Source organism: Ovis aries, chromosome 7, assembly GCF_016772045.2.
Source record: "Ovis aries strain OAR_USU_Benz2616 breed Rambouillet chromosome 7, ARS-UI_Ramb_v3.0, whole genome shotgun sequence".
In the NCBI taxonomy this organism is placed as follows: Eukaryota; Metazoa; Chordata; class Mammalia; order Artiodactyla; family Bovidae; genus Ovis; species Ovis aries.
Window position 1 is genome coordinate 9,556,534 of NC_056060.1, and position 25,851 is coordinate 9,582,384.

A 25,851-nucleotide genomic window follows, 5' to 3' on the forward strand; every position below is an offset into this window, starting at 1 on the left:
ATATTTTCATTTCATTGACAATGAATACAATTTTTATAACTTTTGTTGGTACTCTGAAATCTCACATTATTTGGAGTTAGCTATAATCACTCGTGTCTAAAGTGCCAAGCATGAGCACTGTGGGATCTTTGTTTTCCCTGTAGTGTCATCTTTTAATCTAAATATAAAATAATTGAAATGCAAGAATATCTTCTCTTGTACCTCTTTATAGATAAAGGAACAGTTTCTTTTAGGTTATTCCCAAGCAGTATTTTTTTATAGGCTCATGTTTTTAGAGTAGACTATTCAAAGAATTAAATACTAATTATGGGTCAAATAACAAATGGATGAGTCATAGGAGATTGTATATTAAGGGAATACAAAATTTCCCCTTTCCTTTAATTGATATAAAAGCTAGAATAATTTAGTGTGGAAGAGATAAATACATAAAACATAACTTGTATTTCCTTTGGGCCCTAGTTTTGAATGGTTATTTCTTCAATTGTTAATGTACCTCATCCATATTAATAAAATGATTGTTAATAGTGACTTTTTGTACTTCAGAAGAATTTTAGAAAAGGTTATTTCATTTCTTTGAAAAATAAGTTTTAAAGCATTTAATTTTTTTTCTATACAAAAATGTCTGTTTTGCAAATACTCTTTTATTTTCTGTTGTTTGTTGTTGTTCAGTTACTAAGTTGTGTCCAACTCTTTGCGACCCCATTGACTGCAGCCCACCAGGCTCCTCTATCCTCCACTGTCTCCAGGAGTATGTGCAAATTCATGTCCATTGAGTCAGTGGTGCTATTAACCATCTCATCCTCTGCCACCCCCTTTTCCTTCTGCCTTCAGTTTTTCCCAGCATCAGGGTCTTTTCCAGTGAGTCAGCTCTGCATCAGGTGGCCGAAGTATTAGCGCTTTAGCTTTAGCATCCGTCCTTCCAGTGAATATTCAGGGTTGATTTCCTTTAGCGTTGACTGGTTTGATCTCCTTGCAGTCCAAGGGACTCTCAAGAGCCTTCTCCAGCAACACAGTTTGAAAGCATCAATTCTGTGGTGCCCGTCCTTCTTTATGGTCCAACTCACATCTGTACCTGACTGCTGGAAAAATCATAGCTTTGACTGTAGGGACTTTTGTCAGCAAAGAGATGTCTCAGCTTTCTAATAAGCTGTCTCGGTTTGCCATAGCAGTCACCATCTGCAGTGATTTTGGAGTCCAAGAAAATAAAATCTGTCACTGCTTCCACTTTTTCCCCCATCTGTTTGCCACAAAGTGATGGTTCTGGATGCCACGATCTTAGTTTTTTGAATGTTAAGTTTCAAGCCAGGTTTTTCACTCTCCTCTTTTCACTTTCATCAAGAGGCTCTTTTGTTCCTCTTCACTTTCTGCCATTAGAGTGGTATTATCTGTATATCTGAGGTTGTTGATATTTCTTCTGGCAGTCTTGATTTTATCTTGTGAATCATCTAGCCTTGTATTTTGCCTGATGTACTTTGCATGTATGAGCACTGAAAAATTGATACTTTTGAACTGTGGTGTTGGAGAAGGCTCTTGAGAGTCCCTTGGACTGCAGGGAGATCCAACCAGTCCATCCTAAAGGAAATCAGTCCTGAATATTCATTGGAAGGACTGATGCTGAAGCTGAAGCTCCAATACTTTGGTCACCTGATGTGAAGAACTGACTCACTGGAAAAGAGCCTGATGCTGGGAAGGATTGAAGGCAGGAGGAGAAGGGGATGACAAAGGATGAGTTGGTTGGATGGCATCACTGACTCAGTGGACATGAGTTTGAGCAAGCGCTGGGAGTTGGTGATGGACAGGGACGCCACGGGGTCTCAAAGAGTCAGACATGACTGAGTGACTGAACTGAACTGAACTCTGCATATACGATAAACAAACAGGATGAAATATATATCTTTGTGATACTCCTTTCCCAGTTTGGAACCATGTCCTGTTCTAACTGTTGCTTCTTGACCCACTTACAGGTTTCTCAATAAGGTGGTCTGGTATTCCCATTTCTTAAAGAATTTTCCAGCGTTTATTGTGACCCACATACTCAAAAGCTTTAGCGTAGTGTGTAATGCAGAAGTGGCTGTTTTTCTGGAATTCTCTTGCTTTTTCTATGATCCAGCGAATGTTGGCGATTTGATCTCTGGGTTCTCTGCCTTTTCTAAATCCAGCTTGAACAGCTGGAAGTTCTCAGTTCACATTCTGCTGAAGCCTAGCTTGAAGGATTTTGAGCATTACCTTGCTAGCATGTGAAATGAGAGCAACTGTATGGTAGTTTATACATTCTCTGGCATTGCCCTTCTTTGGGATTCAAATGAAAACTGACCTTTTCCAGTCCTGTGGCCACTGCTGAGTTTTCCAAATTTGCTAGCGTATTGAGTGCAGTACTCTCACAGCATCATCTTTCAGGATTTGAAATAGCTCAACTGGAATTCCATCACCTCCACTAGTTTTGTTCGTAGTAAACCTTTCTAAGGCCCACTTGACTTCGTATTCCAGGATGTCTGGCTCTAGGTGAGTGACCACACCACTGTGGTTATCTGGTCAATAAGACCTTTTTCTGTACAGTTCTTTTGTGTTCTTGCCACCTCTTCTTCTTCTCTTCTGCTTCTGTTGGGTCCTTACTCTTTCTGCCCTGTATTGTGCCATCCTTGCATGAAATATTCCCTTGATATCACCAGTTTTCTGTATAAGACTTTTATCACTATGAATTCCACTGTTCAAAACTTCTTTTGCTGCTTTCTATAAATTTTGAATCATAGTGGTTTCCTGTTTCTTCAGCTGTTTTTTAATTTCCTCTGTGATTTCTTCAGTGGCCCATTGCTTGGTTAGTAGCATGTTGTTTAGTCTCCGTGTGTTTGTGGTCTTTGCATTTTATCCTTGTAGCTGATGTCTAGTCTTACAGCATTGTGGTCAGAAGAGATGTTTGATATGATTCCAGCTTTCTCAAGTTTACTGTGACTTGCTTTATAGCCTAACATGTGAACTATCCTGGAGAATGTCCCTAGTGCATTTGAAAAGAATGTGATTCTGCTACTTTGGATAGAATCCTTTCTATATATTTATTAACTTCATTTGGTCTATTGTGTTAAGGCCAGTGTTACCTTACTGATTTTCTGTCCGTTGATGTAAGTAGGGTGGTAAAGTTTGCTCCTAATATTGGGTTGATGTCAAATTTCTCTTTATGTGTGTTAGTGCTGTATGTGAAAGTGAAAGTGAAGTTGCTCAGTCGTGCCCGACTCTTTGCGACCCCATGGATAGTAGCCTGCACCAAGCTCCTCTATCCATGGGATTTTCAAGGCAAGAGTACTGGAGTGGATTGCCATTTCCTTCTCCAGGGAATCTTCCCAACCCAGGGATCGAACCCAGGTCTCTCATGTTGTAATACTTTGCATATTTAGGCTCCTATGTTGGGTGCATATATATTTCCAACTGTTACATCTGTTTCTGGATTGAACTCTTGATCCTTATGTAATGTCCTTTTTTGTCTTTTGTTACTGTTTGTTTTAACATCTGTTCTGATACAAGTATTGCTCCTCCAGCTTTTCCACTTTTGTTTGCAAGGAATGCCTTTTTCCATCTCCTCACTTTCAGCCCATGTGTGTTACTTAGGTCTAAAGTGAATCTCTTGTAGACGGAATATATATGAGTCTTATTTTTGTGTTCAGTCAGCTGCTTTGTCTTTCGATTGGACCATTTAGTCTGTTTATGTTTAAAATAATTACTGATAGGTATGTTCTTACTGGCATTGTGTTAATTGTTTTTCTGAATAATTTTTGTAATTTCTTTCCTTTGCTCTCTTCCTTTGTGATTTAATGACTATCTTTAGTGTTATGTTTTAATTCCTTTCTCTCTTTCTTGGGTGTATCAATTATACACTTTTGGTTTGTTGTTACTAAGAGGTTTATATATAGCAATCTATATAAGTTTGAACACATTTTAACAACTCTGAAATTTTACTCTCCCAATCCATCACATTTACATCATATTTTACATCTTATTTCTCATATTCCTTAGCTAATGATTGTGGATATGGATAATTTTTCTGCTTTTGTCTTTTAAGCTTTACTGGCTGTATAAGTGGTTAATTTATGGTTAACCTTTATGCTTGTCTTTGCCAGTGAGATTTTTCCTTTGGTAATTTTTGTATTTCTAGTAGTGGCCTTTTCTGCTTTGAGAAGTCTCTGACATTTCTTATAAATCTGGTTTTGTGGTGTTGAATTCTTTCAGCTTTTGCGTGTCTGTAAAATGTTTGGTCTCTCCTTCAAATGGGGAGGAAACCCTTGGTGAGCAGTCTTGGTTGCGTTTGTCCCATTCATCACTTCCAACGTGTTGTGCTGTTCCCTCCACTGTAGAGTTTCTCTTAAAAAGGAAGCTGATAGCCTTATGGGCGTTTCCTTGTATGTAACTTGTTTCTTTTCCCTTGTTGCTTTTAATACTGTTTTATCTTGACTTTCGCTATTTTAATTACAGTGTGTCTTCCTAGTCCTCTTTAGGCCTATCTGGCTCTCTGTACTTTGACCCAGATGTCTGTTTCCTTTTCCAGAGAAGGGAAGTTTTCAGCTATTATGTCTTCAAATATGTTCTCTGCCCCCTTTTTTCTTTTTACCATCTGTGAAAGGGACCTCTATGAAGTGAATGTTAGTGTGTTTGATGTTGATTTCAAGATCTTTTAACTGTCCTCATTTTTTAAAATTCTTTTTTTTTTTCTGTTCTGTATGAGGGATTCCACTGCTCTCTCTTCATGTTCTCTGATTTGTCCCCTCATCATCTAACCCACTGCTCATTCCTTGTAGTGTAGCTTTAATTTCAGTTACTGTATCTCCAGCTCTGTTTGATTACTCTTTGTACTTTCTAACTCTTTGTTAATCTTATCACTGCCCTACATTCTTTATTGTGATCATTACCTTAAGTTATTTTTTGTGGAGATTGCCTTTCTCCACTTTGCTTATTTCTTCCTTTGAGGTTTTATCATACTGTTGAAACACATTCCTCCATCACCTTGCTTTGGCTAACATCTGTCTTCCTTTCTCTGTATTTGGTAGGTTGGTAGGTGTGTTACATTTCCTGATCTTAGAGAAGTGGTGTTGTGTAGGAAAGATCCTACCTGCCCCGGCAGGGCACTCCCCACTGATCACCAGGGCTGTGTGATCGGGGGTGGCCCTCTATGTGGGTCGCACGGGCCCTTTCATTGTTGTATACTGACTACTGTGGGCAGTCTGGTAGACACGGCCGGCCCTCAGTCTGGTTGGTTGCTGTGCCTTGCCTTGTGTCGAGGCTGTCAGCCACTGGTGGGCCATTACGAAGCCCCGGGGGTCTCAGGGCTAGTGCTGGCCCTCTGTTGGGTAGAGGTGTGTGTCATGGTGGCTGGTTTGTATGCTGGGTGTCCGAGATCCCATGTTGGCCTTCTGGTGGATGGGGCCAGTTTCTGACATAGCTGTTTGCCAGGTGCATAGTTTTCAGAAGCTGGTGTTGGCCCTCTTTTGGGTGGGGTTGGAGCCCAAGGAGTCCCAGGTCTGGTGACTGCCCTTTGCTGCATGAGTCTGAGTCTTGGGGCTGGTGCTGGACCACTGGTGAATGTAGGTGGGTCCTAGGTCTTTGCAGAACAAGGGCATCCTAAACCTAGAGTCAGCCTGTTTTGTGGATGGGGCCAGGATACAGGGGGTCCCACAGGCTAGCGCTGTGTCAGTGGAGGATGGACTTAAGCTCTGGTGTCTTTGACTGCATGGCTGTGGAGATCTGGGGGTTGATGTTGTCACGCGAGTGTATGTTCCTCGGTTCTTTGTCTCGTCACAACAAAGATTTGGAGTGACGGACATTAAAGCCCTCGGCGCGTCACAGCTCTCGGGTCTTGGACAAACCGTGTTATAGCTCTCAGACAAATCAGTGTTACACCTCTATTTTATTTAGAAGATAGCAGGAGAATCCATCCTCGAAGTGTGAGGGCATGCCAACCCAAAGACTTGAAGAGAAGAGAGTGGAGGAGCACGTTGGGGAGGACGGGAGAGAGAGAGAAAGAGAGAGAGCACACGCACACGGGAGAGGGAGAGAGAAAGCGCTTTGGCTCCTCCTTTTTGCAAATTGGGCTTAGCCAAGAGTGCTGTTTGTTCTGCCTGAAGTCTTCACTCTGGTCCTCGGACCTTCTTTTGTTCTATTTTCGTGGGCTTTTCCCTTCCTTGTCTTTTAGCCACTGCCATTTTGGACTCCTTTTCCCTATTCTACCTACCTAACAATGTCAATCAGTGGTTTGTGGGCCTGGGTCCTGAGTTACCTGGGGGCTCAGAGGAGTCTGTGGCTTCTGGCCTGGTGGTGCATTAGGCTGGGTCCACCTCTTAGAAGTTTGGCCTGAGGTGCCCTCGTTCTGGTGCTGACAGATTGGTGGGTGGGGTCAGGTCCCAGCCCTGATAAGCAAGAAGGAAGATTCCAAACTGGCATTTTCTATTACCAGTGTCCTCGTGGTGGCACAAGTTCCCCAAATTGGCTGCCACCAGTGTCTGTGTCCCCAGGGTGAGTTCCAGTTGCCTCCTGTGTCTCCAGGAGGCTCTCCAAGTGGGTCCCACGCAGGCTCTTTTCAGATTACTTCTTCTGCCCTGGGTCTCAAACCAGGTGGCGTTTTGTGTGAGCTTTTTAAGAGTGAAGTCTCTTTGCTGGGAGAGCTATCAACAACCTCAGATATGCAGATGTTACTACTCTAAAGGCAGAAAGTGAAAGGGAACGAAAGAGCCTCTTAATGAGGATGAAAGAGGAGAGTGAAAAAGCTGGCTTAAAATTCAACATTCAGAAAACTAAGATCATGGCATCCAGTCCCATCACTTCATGGCAAATAGAAGGGGAAGAAGTGAAAGCTGTAAGAGATTTTCTTTTCTTGAACTCCAAAATCACTGCAGATGGTGACTTCAGCCATGAAATTCAGATGCTTGCCCCTTGGAAGAAAAGCTATGACCAACCTAGACAGCTTATTAAAAAGCAGAGACGTTACTTTGCTAACAAAGGTGTGTGTAGTCAAAGTTTCGGTTTTTCCAGTAGTCATGTATGGATGTGAGAGTTGGACCATAAAGAAGGCTGAGCACCGAAGAATGGATGCTTTCAAATTGTGGTGCTGGAGAAGACGTTTGAGAGTCCTTTGGACAGCAAGGAGATCAAACCAATCAATCCTAAAGGAAATCAACCCTGAATATTCATTGGAAGGACTGATCCTGAAGCTAAAGCTCCAGTACCTTGGCCACCTGATGCAAAGAGCTGACTCATTGGAGAAGACCCTGATGCTTGGAAAGATTGAAGGCAAAAGAAGAAGGGAGAGGCAGAGGATGAGATGGTTAGATAACGTCAGTGATTTGGTGGACCTGAATTGGAACAAATTCCAGAAGATAGGATAGTGAAGGACAGGGAAGCATGGGGTCACAAAGAGTCGGACACGACTGAGCGACTGAACAACATCAGCAGCTCCGTTTCCTGCAGCCCTCTGGCTCCTCAGAAAGCAAGCCTTGCTGGCCTTCAAAGCCCAAAGTTCTGGGGGCTCAACTTCCCTGTTCAGGAACCCAGTGTGGGACTGGACCACCTCACTTCTCAGGGAGAATCTCTGTGATTCTAATTATCCTCCCGTTTACAGGTCACCCACCCAGGGTTTTAGGCCTTGACTGTACTGCATCTGTGCCTCTATTACCCGTCTTCATTTGCCTCCTTCTTTGTATCTTTAGTTTTGATAGATCTTTTCTGCTAGTCTTCAGGTATTTCTCATGAGTAGTAGCTCTAAGTTGGGTTCGCCTGTGGGAGAAGATGAGCTCAGCATTTTCCTTCTCTGCCACCCAAGAAGATAGTTTCTTGACATGGTGTTCCAGAAATAATACATGTGAATTGTTTTGTTTAAACAAAGTACCATGATTTTTAAAATTTCAGCAGTATATAATACTTTGTGTGTCATTCAGCCACGTTGTACACTAAGACATTTTTGAAGTGAGGGATGCAGAATTCTTTCTGGAGCTATGTCTCACATGTTGCACTTCTCAGGTGGCACTAGTGGTCAAGAACCCACCTGCCAAAGCAGGAGACATAAGAGACGCGAGTTTGATCCCTGGGTCGGGAAGGTTCCCTGGAGGAGGGCATGGCAACCCACTCCAGAGAATGCCGTGGACAGAGAGAGGCGCTTGGCAGGCTACAGTCCAAAAAGAGTCGGACACGACCGAAGCGACTCGGCATGAATGTGACACTTTGGCAGACATTTCGAAGTTCATTTTGCGTTTTACTCGTCTAGCATGTTCTCATTTGATCCTCAGGAAAGCTCTGAGAGATAAGAAGTATTCTTTGTTGTATTGGAAGTAAACTTGATGTTTTCAGTGGTGTCCAGCCCTGTAGAAAGTAGTAGAATCAGTAGGTATAAAATCTAGTGTCTTTTCTGTGATATTCCTAGGACTAAATATGTAGGGTAGTGCAGTTCTCATAAGCAGAAGAAATAGCAAGTATTTCAGTTGTTCAGTTTTTGTTTTTAATTACATTGCTTTATCTTAAAGTTGTGTTCCCGACTTCTTAAGGAGTATGTTATTAATAGGTTTCACTGAAACATAACAGGGAAATGGTGAGCTTTTTGAGATGTTGAACCTTATAAGTAGCCCATCATCTTGCTGGGACACTGAAATGAGGAAACACCCCTTCACATGGATATCGTGGATTTAATGCAGTATTTGAGCATTGTGCGCGAAACGTAGGTACTGTTTTCCCTCTAGGTGGCTCCCTGGGTCTGTACAAATACAGATCCTTGAGAAATGTGTTATTCCTACCTCTCTTTTCCCGCTCTGCTCTGTGGGGCTATGAGTTACATTTTAAGTAATTAAACCATAAAGTCCACTAGGATGTAATATCAGCCACTCAATTTAATATAAATTTGAAAAAAGGAATAAGCAAGTTAGAACAAATGTTTGTTAATTACATGCCCATAAATTGAGGGCAGGGGGAGGATAAAGGGGAAAGACAGATAAGTGAAAAAGGTTTATTAGATTTCTGTAATACATTTAATTTGTAGGATGTAATTATACGTATTCATTATGAGATAAATTTCTTGAACATAGGTGTAGTGATTTATCTGTACATTTATTTTTTTTTATAAAAAAACTTGGTTTGGAAAGGAATAAAAATAGTGCCATATTTATGACACTGCCTTGGTACTAAAAGAATTTTAAGATTCACCGTATAGGTATTTGTCAGTGCTCTTTTTCTCCGAGTCTTTAGTACTTTGATCCATAGTAATATGGCATTTGCTTCCGCTACTGTATCAGAAGACCTGGGGGCTTTTACCCCTTTATTCCCCTAACAGCTCTCCATTCCTTAACTGCGTTCTTCCCTTGGCGTCTGTGGAAAGATCCCTGGCTTTTCTCATTCCTCTCCTAGTCATTTCTTGTTGTTAGGAGTCTGTCTTCAGTATAGGTGCGGTAACAGGCTTCAGTCCTTGATTTCCTTTCGTTTCTGCGTCCTGTGTTCTCTCACCATGCGCAGTTAGCTGACGTCAGAGTTGCAGCTACCACTTATGTGCCATTGGTTTCCAAGTCCCTGTCTCTAGTCCATTTCTGTCTAGCTTCCAACCAAATTTTCACCTGTCTGTCATGGCAGTCTTATAGTAGGTATTCAGTAAACATTTGTGCAGTGGCTGAATGCTTAGAACTTAGTGTCTGCTCTCCCTACTAAAACAACCTGTCCTCTCTATTCTCTTGAAACAGTGTCTCGGTGTCTAAGCTTAACTTGAAAGCATTTGACTCCTCCTCCTTTCCCTCACTCTGCACTTGGCCACAATTACCAGTTGCTGTGTCTCTGAGCTTGGAGAAAGGGCTGGGTGCACTGCCCCCATCCTCCAAGCCTGCTCTGATGACGTTCTAGTCAGGCTTCTAACTTAGGCCTTAATCACAAGGCAGTGTAATTACAAGTCCACTTTTCTGTCTCATCTTTCTTCCCCCCGGGTTTGTAGCCATGTAATAAATAAACATTTGTCCCAATACGTTCTGTTGTTATTTCCTTTCTCAAATTTGTGTTAGATTGAGTGGCTGATGTTATGGATTGATGTGCTTCATAGTTTATGCATCTTAGAAAGAGATGCTAATAGAGTATTTTTGAACCCTGCTTGTAAGAATCTAAGATTTGAGTGAAGAATCACTATGGACAGATAGTTCTCAGAAGTATTTCTTTTTAAATCCTTTAAGACCTGACCATACACAAAAATGTTTAATAGTGTACAGAGTGAATAGCAGAAGTATCTTTAAGGATATACATATTGCATGGTACATTAAATGATAAAATGATACAATTTGATATATAGGGTCAGTGGTGTATATGTAGACAACATAGGAATAGGTAAGGTATTATTTTCTTGGCATAGTCTTGGGTAGTAAGTTAATGTATTGAAGTCAGAATGTCTCGTTATGTTTTTTGTTGTTCAGTTGCGCAGTCGTGTCTGACCCTTTGTGACCTCATGGACTACAGCATGCCAGACTTCCCTGTCCTTCCCTATCTCTTGGAGTTAGCTCAAACTCATGTCCATTGAGTCGGTGATGCCATCCAACCATCTCATCCTCTGTTGTCCCCCTCTCCCGCCTTCAATCTTTCCCAGCATCAGGGTCTTTTCCAATGTGTCAGTTCTTTGCATCATGTGGCCAAAGTATTGGAGCTTCAGCATCAGTCCTTCCAATGAATATTCAGGACTGATTTCCTTTAGGATGGACTGGTTGGATCTCCTTGCAGTCCAAGGGACTCTCAAGAGTCTTCTCCAACACCACAGTTCAAAACCATCAATTCTTCGGCATTCAGCTTTCTTTATAGTCCAACTCTCACATCCATACGTGACTACTGGAAAAACCGTAGCTTTGACTGTATAGACCTTTGCTGGTGAAGTAATGTCTCTGCTTTTTACCTAGGTTTGTCTTAACTTTGCTTCCAAGGAGCAAGCATCTTTGAATTTCATGGCTACAGTCACAGCCCATAGGGATTTTGGAGCCCGAGAAAGTATAGTCTGTCACTGTTTCCATTGTTTCCCCATCTATTTGCCATGAAGTGATGCCATGATCTTAGTTTTTTGAATGTTGAATTTTAAGCCAGCATTTCCACTCTCCTCTTTTATCCTCATTAAGAGACTCTTTAGTTCCTCTTCACTTTCTGCCATAAGAGTGGTGTCATCCACATGTCTGAGGTTATTGATATGTTTCCTGACAATCTTGATTTCAGCTTGTGATTCATCCAGCATGGCATTTCACATGATGTACTCTGCATATAAGTTAAATAAATGGGGTGACAATATACAGCCTTGACAAACTTCTTTCCTAATTTTGAACCAGTCTGTTGTTCCATGTTCGGTTTTAACTGTTGCTTCTTGACCTGCATATAGGTTTCTCAGGAGGCAGGTAAGGTGGTGTGGTATTCCCATCTCTTAAAGAATTTTCCACAGTTTGTTGCATTCTACACAGTCAAAGGCTTTACTGTAGTCAATAAATCAAAAGTGGATGTTTTTCTGGAATTCTCTTGCTTTTTCTATTATCCAGCGAATGTTGGCAATTTGATCTCTGGTTCCTCTGCCTTTTCTAAATCCAGCTTGTACATCTGGAAGTTTTCAGTTCACGTACTGTTGAAGCCTAACTTGAAGGATTGGTTAGTTTTCTGTGATTGTGGTTTTCAGTCTGTCTGCCCTCCAATGGAGAAGGATAAGAGGCTTATGGAAGCTTTCTGATAGGAGTGACTGACTGAGTGGGAAACTGAGTCTTGTTCTGATGGGCGGGGCCATGTTCAATAAATCTTTAATCCATTTTCTGTTGAAGGGAAGGGCTGTGTTCCCTCCCTGTTATTTGACCTGAGGCCAAACTCTGGTGGAGGTAGTGAAGATAGTGGCGGCCTCCTTCAGAAGGCCCCATGCACGCACTGCTGCACTCAGGGCCCCCAGCCCTGCAGCCGGCCACCGCCCACCCACGCCTCCGCCAGGGACTCCTGGACCCTCACGGGCAGGTCTGGGGCAGTCTCTTGTGGGGTCACTGCTCCCTTCTCCTGGGTCCTGGTGCACACAGGGTTCTGTTTGTGCCCTCCAAGAGTCTGTTTCCCCAGTCCTGTGTAAGTTCTGGCGGCTCTATGGTGGGTTAGTGGCGACCTCCTCCAGGAGGGCTTATGCCACACCCAGGTCTACTGCACCCAGGGCCCCTGCCCCTGCAGCAGTCCACTCCCAACTCGTACCTCCTCAGGAGATACCCAAACGCAGTTCTGTCTCAGTCTCTGTGGGGTCTCTGGGTCCTGGTGCACACAAGTTATGTTTGAACCCTCCAAGCATCTCTGGTGAGTATGGGGTTTGGTTCTAAACGCAATTTTGCAGAAGACAGACTGAAAACTACAGTCATGGAAAACTAACCAATCTGATCACATGGATAGCAGCCTTGTCTAACTCAATGAAACTATGAGCCATGCAGTTTAGGGCCACCCAAGATAGATGGGTCATGGTGGAAAGTTCTGACAAAATGTGGTCCACTGGAGAAGGGTCACTATTCTTGCCTTGAAAACCCCATGAACAGTATAAAAAGGCAAAAAGATAGGACACTGAAAGATGAACTCCATAGGTTGGTAGGTGCATCTGGAGATCAGTGGAGAACTACCTCCAGAAAGAATGAAGAGATGGAGCCAAAGGAAAAAATACACCCAGTTGTAGATGTGTGGTGATGGAAGTAAAGTCTGATGCTGTTAAGAGCAATAGCATAGGAACCTGGAATGTTAGGTCCATGAATCAAGGCAAATTGGAAGTGGTCAAACAGGAGATGGCAAGGGTGAACGTACACATTTTAGGAATCAGTGACCAAAGAGGGACTGGAATGGGTGAATGAAACTCAGATGACCATTATATCTACCACTGTGGGCAAGAATCCCTTAGAAGAAATGGATAGTCATAGTCAACAAAAGAGTCCAAAATGCAGTACTTGGATGCAGTCTCAAAAATGACAGAATGATCTCTCTTGGTTTCCAAGGCAAGCCATTCAGTATCACAGTAATCCAAGTCTATGCCCAGACCAGTAATGCTGAAGAAGCTGAAGTTGAATGGTTCTATGAAGACCTACAAGGTCTTCTAGAACTAACACCCCCAAAAGATGTCCTTTTCATTATAAGGGACTGGAATGCAAAACAGGAAGTCAAGAAATACCTGGCTGCTGCTGCTAAGTCACTTCAGTCGTGTCCGACTCTGTGCGACCCCATAGACGGCAGCCCACCAGGCTCCCCCGTCCCTGGGATTCTTCAGGCAAGAACACTGGAGTGGGTTGCCATTTCCTTCTTCAATGCATGAAAGTGAAAAGTGAAAGTGAAGTCACTTAGTCGTATCTGACTCTTAGCGACCCCATGGACTGCAGCCTACCAGGCTCCTCCTTCCATAGGATTTTCCAGGCAAGAGTACTGGAGTAGGGTGCCATTGCCTTCTCCTGGAGTAATTGGCAAGTTTGACCTTAGAGTACAGAATGAAACAGGGCAAAGGTTAGCAGAGTTTTACCAAGACAATGCACTGGTCATAGCAAACACCTTCTTCCAATAACACAAGGGAAGACTCTACACATGAACATCACCAGATGGTCAGTACCAAAATCAGATTGATTATATTCTTTGCAGCAAAAGATGGAGAAACTATACAGTCAGCAAAAACAGTCTGGGAGCTGAATGTGGCTCAGATCATGAACTTCTTATTGCCAAATTCAGACTTAAATTGAAGAAAGTAGGGAAAACCACTAGGCCATTCAGGTATGACCTAAATCAAATCCCTTCCAACTTTACAGTGGATTGATAAACAGATTCAAGGGATTAGATCTCATAGAGAGCCTGAAGAACCATGGACAGAAGTTTGTGACATTGTACAGGAGGCAGTGATCAAGACCATTCCCAAGAAAAAGAAATGCAAAAAGGCAAAATGGTTGTCTGAGGAGGCCTTACAAACAACTATGAAAAGAACAGAAGTGAAAGACAAAGGAGAAAAGGAAAGGTATACCATAATGAATGCAGAATTCCAGAGAATAGCAAGGAGAGATAAGAAAGCCTTCCTCAGTGATCATTGTGAAGAAATAGAGGAAAATAATAGAATGGGAAACACTAGAGATCTCATCAAGAAAGTTAGAAATACCAAGAGAACTTTTCATGCAAAGATGGGCACAATAAAGGACAGAAATGATACTAACAAAAGCAGAAGATATTAAGAAGAGGTGGATAGAATCCACAGAAGAACTATACAAAAAAGATCGTAATGACCCAGATAACCACGATAGTGTGATCACTCACCTAGAGCCAGACATCTTGGAATGTAAAATCAAGTGGGCCTTAGGAAGCATTGCTATGAACAAAGCTAGTGGAGGTGATGGAATTCCAGTTGAGCTGTTTCAAATCCTAAAAGATGATGCTGTGAAAGTGTTGCACTAATATGTCAGCAAATTTGGAAAACTAAGCAGTGGCCACAGGACTGGAAAAGGTCAGTTTTCATTCCAATCCCAAAGAAAGGCAGTGCCAAAGAATGCTCAGATGATGATTGCACTCATCTCACACGCTAGCAGAGTAATGCTCAAAGTTCTCCAAGGCAGGCTTCAGCAGTTCAACATGAACTGTGAGCTTCCAGATGTTCAAGCTGGTTTTAGAAAAGGCAGCGGAACCAGAGATCAAATTGCCAGCATCTGTTGGATCACTGAAAAAGCGAGAGAGTTCTAGAAAAATATCTGCTTCTGCTTTATTAACTATGCCAAAGCCTTTGACTGTGTGGATTACAACATAGTGTGGAAAATTCTTCAGGAGATGGGAATACCAGACCACCTGACCTGCCTTCTGTGAAATCTGTATGCTGGTCAGGAAAAAACAGTTAGAACTGGACATGGAACAACAGACTGGTTCCAGATCTGGAAAGGAGTATGTCAAGGCTGTTGTCACCCTGCTTCTTTAGCTTATATGCAGAGTACATTAAGAGAAATGCTGGACTGGATGAAGCACAAGCTGGAATCAAGATTGCCGGGGGAAATATCAATAACTTCAGCTATGCAGATGACACCACCCTTATGGCAGAAAGAGAAGAAGAACTAAAGAGCCTCATGATGAAACTGAAAGAGGAGAGCAAAAAAGCTGGCTTAAAACTCAACATTCAGAAAACTATCATCATGGCATCCATCCCATCACTTCATGGGAAATAGATGGGAAATGGTGGAAACAGTGAGAGACTTTATTTTTGGGGGCTCCAAACTCACTGCAGATGGTGACTACAGCCATGAAATTAAAAGATGCTTGTTCCTTGCAAGAAAAGTTATGACTAACCTTGACAGCTTATTAAAAAGCAGAGACAATTCTTTGTCAACAGAGGTCCATCCAGTCAAAGCTATGATTTTTCCAGTAGTCATGTTTGGATGTGAGAGTTGGACTATAAAGAAACTTGAGCACTGAAGAATTGATGCTTTTGAACTGTGGTGTTGGAAAAACTCTTGAGAGTCCCTTGGACAGCAAGGAGATCCAACCAGTCCATCCTAAAGGAACTCAGTCCTGAATATTCATCAGAAGAACTGATGCTGAAGCTGAAACTCCAATACCTTGGCTATATGATGTGAAGAACTGACTCATTGGAAAAGACCCTGATGCTGGGAAAGATTGAAGGCGGGAGGATAATGGAATGACAGAGGATGAGATGGTTGGATGGCATCGCTGACTCAGTGGACATGAGTTTGAGTGAACTCCAGGAGTTGGTGATGGACAGGGAGGCCTGGTGTGCTGCAGTCATGGGGTTGCAGAGTCAGACACAACTGAGCAACTGAAGTGCACTGAACTTGAAGGATTTTCAGCATGACCTTGCTAGCATGTGAAATGAGTGCAGTGGTGCAGTAGTTTGGACATTCTTTGACATTGCCCTTCTTTGGTATTGAAATGAAAACTGACCTTTTCCAGTCCTATGGCCACTGCTGAGTTTTCCAAATTTATTGGCATATTGAGTGCAACACTTTCACAGCATCGTCTTTTAGGATTTAAAATAGCTTAACTGGAATTCCATCACCTCCACTAGCTTTGTTTGTAGTGATGCTTCATAAGGCCTGTTTGACTTCACACTCCAGGATATCTGGCTCTAGGTGAGTGATCACACCATCGTGGTTATCTGGGTCATTAAGATCTTTTTCATATAGTTCTTCTGTGTATTCTTTCCACCTCTTATTAATATCTTCTGCTTTTGTTATTATCATTTCTGTCCTTTATTGTGCCCATCTTTGCATGAAAAGTTCCCTTGGTATTTCTAACTTTCTTGAAGAGATCGCTAGTGTTTCCCATTCTATTGTTTTCCTCTATTTCTTTGCATTGTTGACTTAGGACTGCTTTCCTATCTCTCCTTACTGTTCTTTGTAACTGCATTTGGAAGTGTATACCTTTCCTTTTCTCTTTTGCCTTTCGCTTCTCTTCTTTTCATAGCTGTTTGTAAGGCCTTCTCAGACAACCACTTCGTCTTTTTAATTTCTTTTTCTTGGGGATGGTTTTCATCATTGCTATACAACCTCCATCTATAGTTCTTCAGGTACTCTTATCAGATCTAATCCCTTGAATCGATTTGCCATTTCCACTGTATAGTCCTAAGGGATTTGTTTTGTTTAAACCAGTCTTTTTAAGACTGTAAATATCATAACTTGGTACAGTGGAAAGCATAGCTTTTTACTTTTGGTTAAGCTGTTTGTTTTTTTTTTTTAATTATTCTTGCTTTGGCATAGACATAATTATCTCTTCTGCATTGTGGATAAAAAGGGAAAATCTGTTTTAAGAAAATATTTACATGCAGTGTTGTGTTCCAGTGTTGGGGCTGATGCCCTTGATCTTAGGAGTCCTGCCTCACATCCAGTCTGTGTATCTCCGAGTCACGTTGAGAGTGACTGAAGAGCTGTTGAAAGTGAACACGTACGGTCACCGCTCATCTTCTCCCACTTTTTGTGCCTCCCTAGGTGCATGGACTGTATCGCACAACAGGTGCTAGTTTTGAGAAGGCCCAGCAAGAGTTTGCAACAGGTGTGATGTCCAACAAAACTGTCCAGACTGCAGCCGCAAATGCAGCTTCAACTGCAGCAAGCAGTGCAGCTCAGAATGCGTTCAAGGGTAACCAAATTTAGAGAGTCTTCCGACAATGCACTGTTACCTTTTGATTGTACTTTTTTCTCTAGTTACTGTATTCTATAAATTTTTGTTGTTGTTGTTCCAAACACACAGTACACACAGCACGTGTATTTCCTAATCTCTTGTGCATGGGCTAAAACCAGAAAAACTTCCTCGTCTTATTATTTACCTGACAGTTTCTCAATAGTTCAATGCCCCTTGCAGAAAAAATATTACATACAAAATAAATATTCTCCATATTTTTTGGGGGATGAATATTCAGCGAATTATTTCAGTGGTGACACACTGAAATTAAAATGGCACTTATTAAAAAATGCACTTAGTACTTGCTGCAGTTCTTCTTTCAAGAATCTTAGACATAAAAATTACACATTTGAGCAGTAAAGCAATGCTTCATTCCTTTTCCTTATTTATATTGAAAGAAATAGGACATCAGAGATTTAGGGACTTTTAAATTGGCTTGCTTTTTAGCAGTTTCAGTCACCAGTGAAGAGCCTGTGTGTGTTTCAAAGCAGATAATGTAAATTTTATCTTTTTATTTTCTTTATTTAGAGTAGTTGATATTTTGATATTCAATCTCTGATCTTGCATGGATACCATGTTTCTTAAAAGAATTAGTATTTTGGGTTATGCACTGCTTAGGGTTGTAGGATTGGGGAGTTGTTTATAGAATCATAGAAATGATTTTCTATAATACTTTCTTTTCAATAAAAATGTTCTGGGATGTAGTATGAGGACATAATATAATATGCAGTGCATTATCCAAAAAGTAGATAATTGGTGGAATAGGATGTAGTGATGATAATACCTTTTTGTTTTTAATTTTCAGTGTTCATGCCATAGTAAAATATTACTGTTTGGAAACTTTGGTATATTCTTGTGGCTACTCTTTTTAATTGAACTGAGCTTGTGTTTGGCAGCTCTCTTTTGGGGTATGCTTGTGTACTTTTTAACAGAGGTGTTAAAGTCTAGCCTAACTCCATGTCCTAAAAGAACATAACAGTATTTAAGATACTTTTTTTTTAGCCTCTCATGTCTGGTTGTCATTAAAAAGACCCCGGTACTTCACTAGACTTGAATCCCTAATGCACCTCAGTCTTTGAATTTTTGAGACACACTGAACACACTAAAATCTGTAGCAATAGAAAAAAATAAAACATTTAACTTGAACCAAACAAGAAAATACAGATATAGTTGAATGCATTAATTATGAGCATAATCATGTTAAAATTGTTACTGTGCAGCACAGGACTTCATTCTTATAGTATACTTGGGTTGAAACTTTGAATCATTTTTAAATAACTGATTAAATGCCTCGAAGACAACTTGTAAAGTCATGGTACTGTTGTTTTGGAAGTCATCAGCAAACCACAGATTGCAGAATAATGAGTATGTTTTATGCAATTTGATTTTAAGGAAAGGTAGTTGGTTGGATTATATTATTTGATGCTAAAAAATCAGATGGGTGTAAGTGGTTAAATTATTTTTATTCTTCCCCCCAAATTTAGAGTTAAAATGAGTTTCATCCTAGAGGTGGGATGGTAAATTCTCCTATTTATGAAAGAAGCTTTGTGTGATGCTAGATATAACTCAGATTCATCCTGATGGTGTTTACGTTTGATTTATTTGGGACTTTATTGAAGTAATATACTTGGAAGATATTTCTTTTATTCTGATGAAGATAGGATTCAGAGTATGAATTTAAAGCTGTTTTTATGAATATTTCTGATCAGTGATAATCTCTACTTTCTCAACTAAATAAGCCCATTCAAGTTTTTTAGAGCCTATAATCTTACTGAAAAATGTTTTATCAGTATGCTTTGTTGAGTGTGGATTTTACAAATATTCAAAACATTAACCACAAAATACAACAAAAGCACTTAGGTCTGTCATTATCTTTCAAGTTCCTTTTGTTTCTCCTTAAACTACAGATGAAAACTTTATCATAGAGACTTTTGAAGAATACTGAGATATCAATACTTTTCTTCAAGAATTATGAATGCTTCTCTCAGTTCTGTAGAAATCCTCTATTGCTAAGTAGCAAAGAATAATTACAACCAACAGTACCTTTTTTTGTTTGGATGGCGGAAGTGTTGTTTTAAATTCCAGTTATTTGGGTTAATACAAGCTTATAAAGAGAAAAATGTTTTTTAAAAACATAAATGTGCATTAAAAAGATAGCATTGCTAACAGTTTGATAAGGTAGAGGGGTTTTTAATTCTTATAATCTCTATTCTCTTAACGATTATTAGTAAATAGTCACATTTGCACTCAGTAAAAGATTGGCATTTGTTAGTGGTTCATATTTAATGTTAGCATTACCCAGTATCGCAATCATGAAATGGTCTTCACAGTGTAAGGAGCCACGTCAGCTTTCAGTTTGTAGTACTGTTTTGGCTATTTTATTTCAAACGAAAGTTTGAACACTGGAAAATCATTGCTCAGTGGTTTTAATTTGGAACTCGGATTATTTAAGGATGTGTGTATATTTTGTCAACGAGTGATATTGCGCTGCCATCATGGTGATTGTCATGGTCCTATATAAATGCCCTCCATCTGTCCCTCTAATGTTGCATGTTTTCAGTGGTTTGGAAGTTTTGTATATTTATTGTATTAACACAGAGTGTCATAAAATAAAATGCTCTTTACTGGATGTTTGTTTGTGTAATTTTAAATACTGTATTAGCACTTCAGAGGCAGTAATTATACAGAGGGCTCAATGTATATAGAAATACCACATTTGATGTTTTTAAATGACATGACAGTTTTTCTGTTGCTTTAGACCTTTGTAGGTAGTGGAACATGAGATTCACTAAATAGCTTGACCACTTTAAGGTCAAAATACACAGACTAGAAGCTAGATTCAAAATAGAAAACCTGTGTTGTGGCCCAGACCTCTCCTTGCGGGTTCTCATGGACGCCTCTGTACTAGTATTGTGTTGACTTGATTGGACTTGTTTTCTGTTCCCTAACCTCACTACCTGTTGTTTTATGTACTGATGAAAGTACCAATTTGTGTATTGTTGGATTTTTCATTTGATTATCTAAAGAGAATATAAAAAATATAGTCTAAAAAAAAGTGTTCATGGTGAACCTTATTTGAGAAATTCACGTTAAATTAAAATAGGAACAGCATTTTCAGTTTTCTGGGTGTTACCTAAAAGTGACTTTGGATTTTCATTGGATATAGGCCTTTTGTAAATCATGTTGATATAACGTATGGTTTGCATTTTAGAGGGAGTTTATGTTTAATTAAGTTTTAGTTTCTGTAAATCATTTGTAGTACATAATGCTTTTTATAGTTGTTGCTTTATCTTTTTCTGAAAACACTGGCATTAGCACCTAATTTTGTATTTTTATTGGTAAAAACCGACATTATTTATATACAGAGCCTGTTACCTTTTTGCGCCGTTTTCCCTTATTAGAGTTGTGCTGTCACTCGCCACTTCACTGTATCTTCTTTCATTTTTCCCTTAAGCTAAGTGTTTAAAGGAACTTGCTGATTCCTTGTGATTAAGAACTTTGGAGGTGAAATAAAAGCGGTTAATGTAAAAATAATCGAGGACGTTTAAAAATCTGTACTTTGGTAGATTTTTCAAGTACCATAGTATAAATTTATTTAGAGTAGAACCGTATGTTTTAAAACACTAGCATTGTTTCTAATACTTGTTTATTAAACTAAGAGGTTGTATCTCAGTGGTTAAATATTATGGAAAGTGAAGTATTTCTACCAGAATTTTAGGGTACATTTTATACAACAGCATGCTTTTTGTAAGAATGAGTATTTTTAAAATTTAAGATTTATCACAATCTATAGAAAGATAGAAAGGAATCTGTAAAAAATTTCTAAGCCAGCCAGATGTTGCCTCTAATCTATCCTAGACAAATACAATAGATGTCCTTGATTAGAAGATTCTAGCAAAATAGGGAAAGGCTCCCCTCTAGTGTTCTTAGCCTTCTTATGGGCTTCATATTTATAGTTTAACTATGTGGTTTTGATAAGACAAAGGCTTCAACTTAGAGAATTTTCATCGGCACTGTTTATGTTTTCAAATGGCAAGGGACATAGGAGTCAGCATGTAACAGCGCAGTGAGTGTTAAATTTTATCTAAATCTTCATTTATTTTTCAGCTCATAACTTTCTGGAGTTGGCATGGCTGATGGTGCAGTTAAAATTCTTCTGCCACTAAACCCATTCCATCTTCACTGGAGATAGAAAGTCGTTAATCCTCTTCTGCCTTATAGTGTTTCATCTGTTGACTATTATCGTTTGTACATTTAAACAGTTGAATTTGTAGAACCATAGAATGCACGTTTTATTTAATTCTTTGTTTTATAGTACTTAGCTTTAATCCTAGAATTCCTCCAGAACTCTTAAAACATTTTGTGGGCCAGTAATTCTCAAGATAAATCATGGTCATGAGTAGTTGTTACCGTGACAGTTTATATTATTATTCAGGTGTTTGGGAGCTAGGAAGAAAATGCCCCAAATAACTGTTTTTCTTCTGGTGGTTACAGAAGTTCCTACCACATTATTGTCTCCTACACAAAAACTGAGCCCCCTGGGCATACACATCCCTCCAACTAATTTTTTTCTAGTATGAGAGAAATATGTATCTGTTGTAGGACTACTGAAAAATATGGAAAGTAAGTGAGAAAATAAAAATACGTAATTTTTATCATCTAGAGATACCACTGTTAATGTTTACTGTATTTTTTCCATTCTTTTTGTATACATACATATTTTATACAGTTAAGGGATATAAATAATGGGAATTTTTATCCTGTTTTTCCCTCACTCGGTATTATATCATAATGACCTGCTAGTTTAACTTACTTATAAAATTAAAATTACATTTCATATAAATAAAAAAAATATTTACAGCAAAAGGAGTTACAGTGGTTCATAATTTTATACCCACAAATAGGTACTGTTAAAATTTGGTTCATTTCTTTCCGTTAATTTTCCAGGAAGACCACTTTTTCCCCTAATATTAAGAAATAAGATTTCCCTCTACAGCCTGTAATTGGTCTTTTAAGGATGTCTGTCTAGCTTTCACAAACCCCATTTCTTTGGACCCCTGAAGACCACATTGGCACCGGATGTCACCTGGCCATAGTGGACTCATATATGGCTCATTAAATTTTTACTCTGAAAGTAGGTTTGTCTAGAATCATGCTGTTTCAGAGTTGGGCCATGTGGATAATCATATTCTGCCAAGACTTTGAGTTACTAGAAAACTGATGTGTGATGAAAGCGGAGAAGGAGGCAGACGCACAAAAGAAGTAGGATGAAGGACCTAGAAAAGGCCTCGACAGCTTTCTGTGTCCCTTGTGAGCCTTACTGGTCACCCCTATTTGGTTAGCTGGATATTACATTCTCCAAGTAACATTCTTAGCCTTTTCTCTCTGAGCTACCTTGAGTCGATTTCCTGAGACTTTTTACTTGAGAATTTTAACTTGCACAATGGTTTGTAATCTTTTTTTCCAATTCTGGTATAAATATGTTGAATATTTATATTCCTGTTGATGAATTAGCTCTGTAACAGCGGCTCTATATGCGTGTATCACATGTTAGTTTTCAAAGTCCTGTTACTGTTTTAGGTTCTGAATTTCACTTTTTTTTTTTTTTTATTATAAATAACTTACCAAGGAATGTATTATTGCTAAATTGCGGACCCAAGCCTGTGTTCTTTCCTTAGGACAGTATGCTTGGTCAAAGCATAAGTATAGATTTTTATGATCTTTGATGTGCATTGCCAAATTGCTCTCCAGAAAATTGTATCAATTTATGCCTCCAACTCCATCTTTATTTACACTGTCCTGTGATTGGATGTTCCTTTTCTAAGAAGGCTTTGCCATCAGTAGGCTTTAACAAATAGTCAGAAGGTTTTCTGAGCATTCTGGTTTCCCACAGATGATGGGCTCAGCGGATACTCCTTGTTTATAAATAGGAGTGGCCATGTATCTTGTTTCTACAGAGGAATCTTCCACTTGCTGGAAGCCCTAAGCTAAAGATGACTAGTACAGGATGGAAAAAAAATTGCTGGCCAAGGTAGCCAATCCATTGAGGCTCTCTAGGTAAAAACTAGATTGGGTTTAACAACAGGTTATGTTATTCTTCACAATTTCTAGGACAACACTTCATTTTAAAGATCAACTCTAAATGATATTAGTCTGGACAGAAGATTCTTTTAACTTTTTTGTAAAAATAACATACCACTGGGGACTTTTTATATATCAGAAACTATACTAAATGCTTCACTTAAGTCGGTTACTTAATCCTTACACCAAGCCTGTGCTGGAATTTGTTACTGGGCCCTGTTATAGAGGAATAGGAAATTACCCCAGTCACTCAGTGAGCGGTGGTGGTGGCAGGGGAGAGGCAGCCAGGCGCGGGCCCCGACTCGTGCCAAGTGTGGGGTTGCTACTACTACCTGGTGCCACCTCTCTCCTGGTGCCAGTTCTCTCCTTTGCATCTTTCACATTTCCAGTAACTCATATCCATCCTTTAGGGACAGTGGACTCTAGAAAACAATTCAGTAATCAAGAAAAAAAGTACAGCGTGTATTTTTGAAAATCTCCAGACCAAGGCCTGCCTCCACAGCATGTGGGTAAGTACCTGCTGCCTGCTCCTCACAGCAGTGCTGGCTTCCTCAGTGGTCCTTGGCATGTGTGTGTGGTGGGGTGTGTGTGTGTTTGGAGAAACTTAAGTTGAAAACAAATCCTTATTTAACTGTCATATTAGCTATGAAGAAAATAGGCCCCTTATGTAATCATAATGGCTGCTTATTCTGGATGAGAGATTATTTATAAATTTTTTAATGGAAGTATAGTTGAAAAGTACAATTTTGTTTTTATTTCTGCTGTACAGCAAAGTGACTCAGTTACACACATTTTAAAAAAATATTCTTTTCCCATATGGTTTATCCCAGGATATTGACTATAGTTCCCTGTGCTAGATACAGATTGTTTATAATAAAACTATCATTCTTTGTCGCTGTCGTATACTTGATGAATTTTCAACGCTGTTCTCTAGATGGGGCAAATTGAGATACATGTTGTCACCTTGGAAAGTATGAAGGGTTACCAGGTTTTTCTCTGAAAGGGAGCAGTGTTTCCATCAGTTGTCATCTTATGGTGTGGCTTTTTTGGAGTTAAATTTGGAAGTTTTTCTAAGAGTTTAGTATGCAGAGATGTTGCTGTCTTCTTGGGGTTTGTATTTGTTTTCTCACTCTCTTATGGGTAGAAAGAAACTACAGCTGTTGGAGAATGTAGTCTTTGGTGTCAAACCTGTATTTGAACTTGGGCTTTGCCGCTTACCAGCTTTTTCATGTGGGATAAATTACTTAACCTCAGTTGTTACTTGGGTGAAAGTTAATATATCTATAAAATGAGGATATTAGTTTCTACTCATACGGTTTTAATGAATAAATGAATTAAAAAGAAGTGCTTAGCACAGTACCAGCCCATAAAACATGTATAAAGGTTAAAAATTCTTACTGCCTGTCCATGTTGAAGACTCCCAAGTCTCTGCCACCCAGCTGGTCTTCTCTCCACCGTGTATTTCTAGCTGCACATGGGACTTCACGTTGGCAGCCTAGGCTGAACCTTCATGCCTTCACTGTCCCAGTCCCTGCTGGATTCCTGATCTAGGTGAAGGCACCGCGTTCTGCCCAGTGGAAGCCATCTTAGACTCCTTCCCCTACTCCCCGAACTGCTTCTAATCAGTCCCCAAGCTGTTGCTTCTTTCTCCCTAACGGTCTCTTCATTGTCTTCACTATCTCCTGCCTTCATTCGGGCTTCCTTCTCTTAAGGATAAAGTTTAGTGGTTTCTCCCAAACATATGCCCTTGGTGGACTGCTTTATAGATACTAGATTTTTCAGGATATTTGACTATAAAAAGTCAAAGAGCTACTAAGAGCCACAAGTTATTTGATTAATTTTTCTTTTCCATGTGGTTTTACTACTTCCTCTTATTCATTTATGCTTTTGTTTACATCCTGTGTGTCTAAGCAAAGTGAGCAGGTCATGTCTTAAAGACTTATCTTGGAGAACTCTCCAGGGTGAGGAGGAAGCTGCAGTGAAGATAGCAGGGGCACCTGCAGAGGCCACAACTGTGTGACTAGGCAACCAGTGGGGTCCTGAGATGAAGACAGGTACTGGCTGCTTTGGAGAGGAGGCTAGAAACCTGCTTTGCGGCTCTTACCCTTTAGTATTTGGGAGTTAAAAAAAGGTACTGAATTATTGGAAACTGCTGAAATAGCTCCCTTAAAGGAAATGTCCAGGATAGTCAAGACTGTTATTATGTTAAGCAGAGATTTCTAAGGAGAGCTAGGAGTGAGTTGAATGCAGTGTGTTCCAGGAGGATCAAGACACGGAAGATCAAGCTGGTAGCAAAACTGCTAGGCAAAAACTCAGTGTGAAATGCAAAGCGCAGGTATGGGTTGCCCAGCCTATGCTGAAATTTAAAGTCAGGGTCCTTTCTCTTATGGATTAATTTTTGAAAAAGATGTAATAACAGCTGAGAAAGCAACTGAAAATGTCCAATTTCACTTGGATTATTTAGATTGTAATTTGTTTGAAAAAAACTTGCCTTTATTGATTTGGGTAATTTTGTCAGCTTTTAATGTTGATTCCTATTAGAAGTCTGGCACATGTCAGGAATGTTAAAATGTCTCGAATGCCTAGAAGCCAAAGCATACAGTAGGTCCAGCTGTCACAGGCCCTAGATCAAGAAAATAAAGCTATTTTTTTATG

General features: G+C 39.9%; 1 protein-coding gene across 5 annotated transcripts in view; it reads left to right on the forward strand.

The window, feature by feature from the left end:
• Positions 1–25,851, forward strand: part of SCAMP1 (secretory carrier membrane protein 1) — a 148,390-nt gene that overhangs the window by 103,551 nt on the left and 18,988 nt on the right. For 2 of the 5 annotated variants that reach the window (XM_027971482.2, XM_042252006.1), the window contains 2 exons: positions 16,923–17,073; positions 23,607–23,705. In XM_027971482.2, the coding sequence (XP_027827283.1) occupies positions 16,923–17,073; positions 23,607–23,668 (213 nt within the window). In that variant the 3' untranslated portion in view covers positions 23,669–23,705. Of the gene's footprint in view, positions 1–16,922; positions 19,745–23,606; positions 23,706–25,851 lie in introns of those variants that run through there. The other 3 variants (XM_027971483.2, XM_042252007.1, XM_060418764.1) reach the window with 2 other exon arrangements.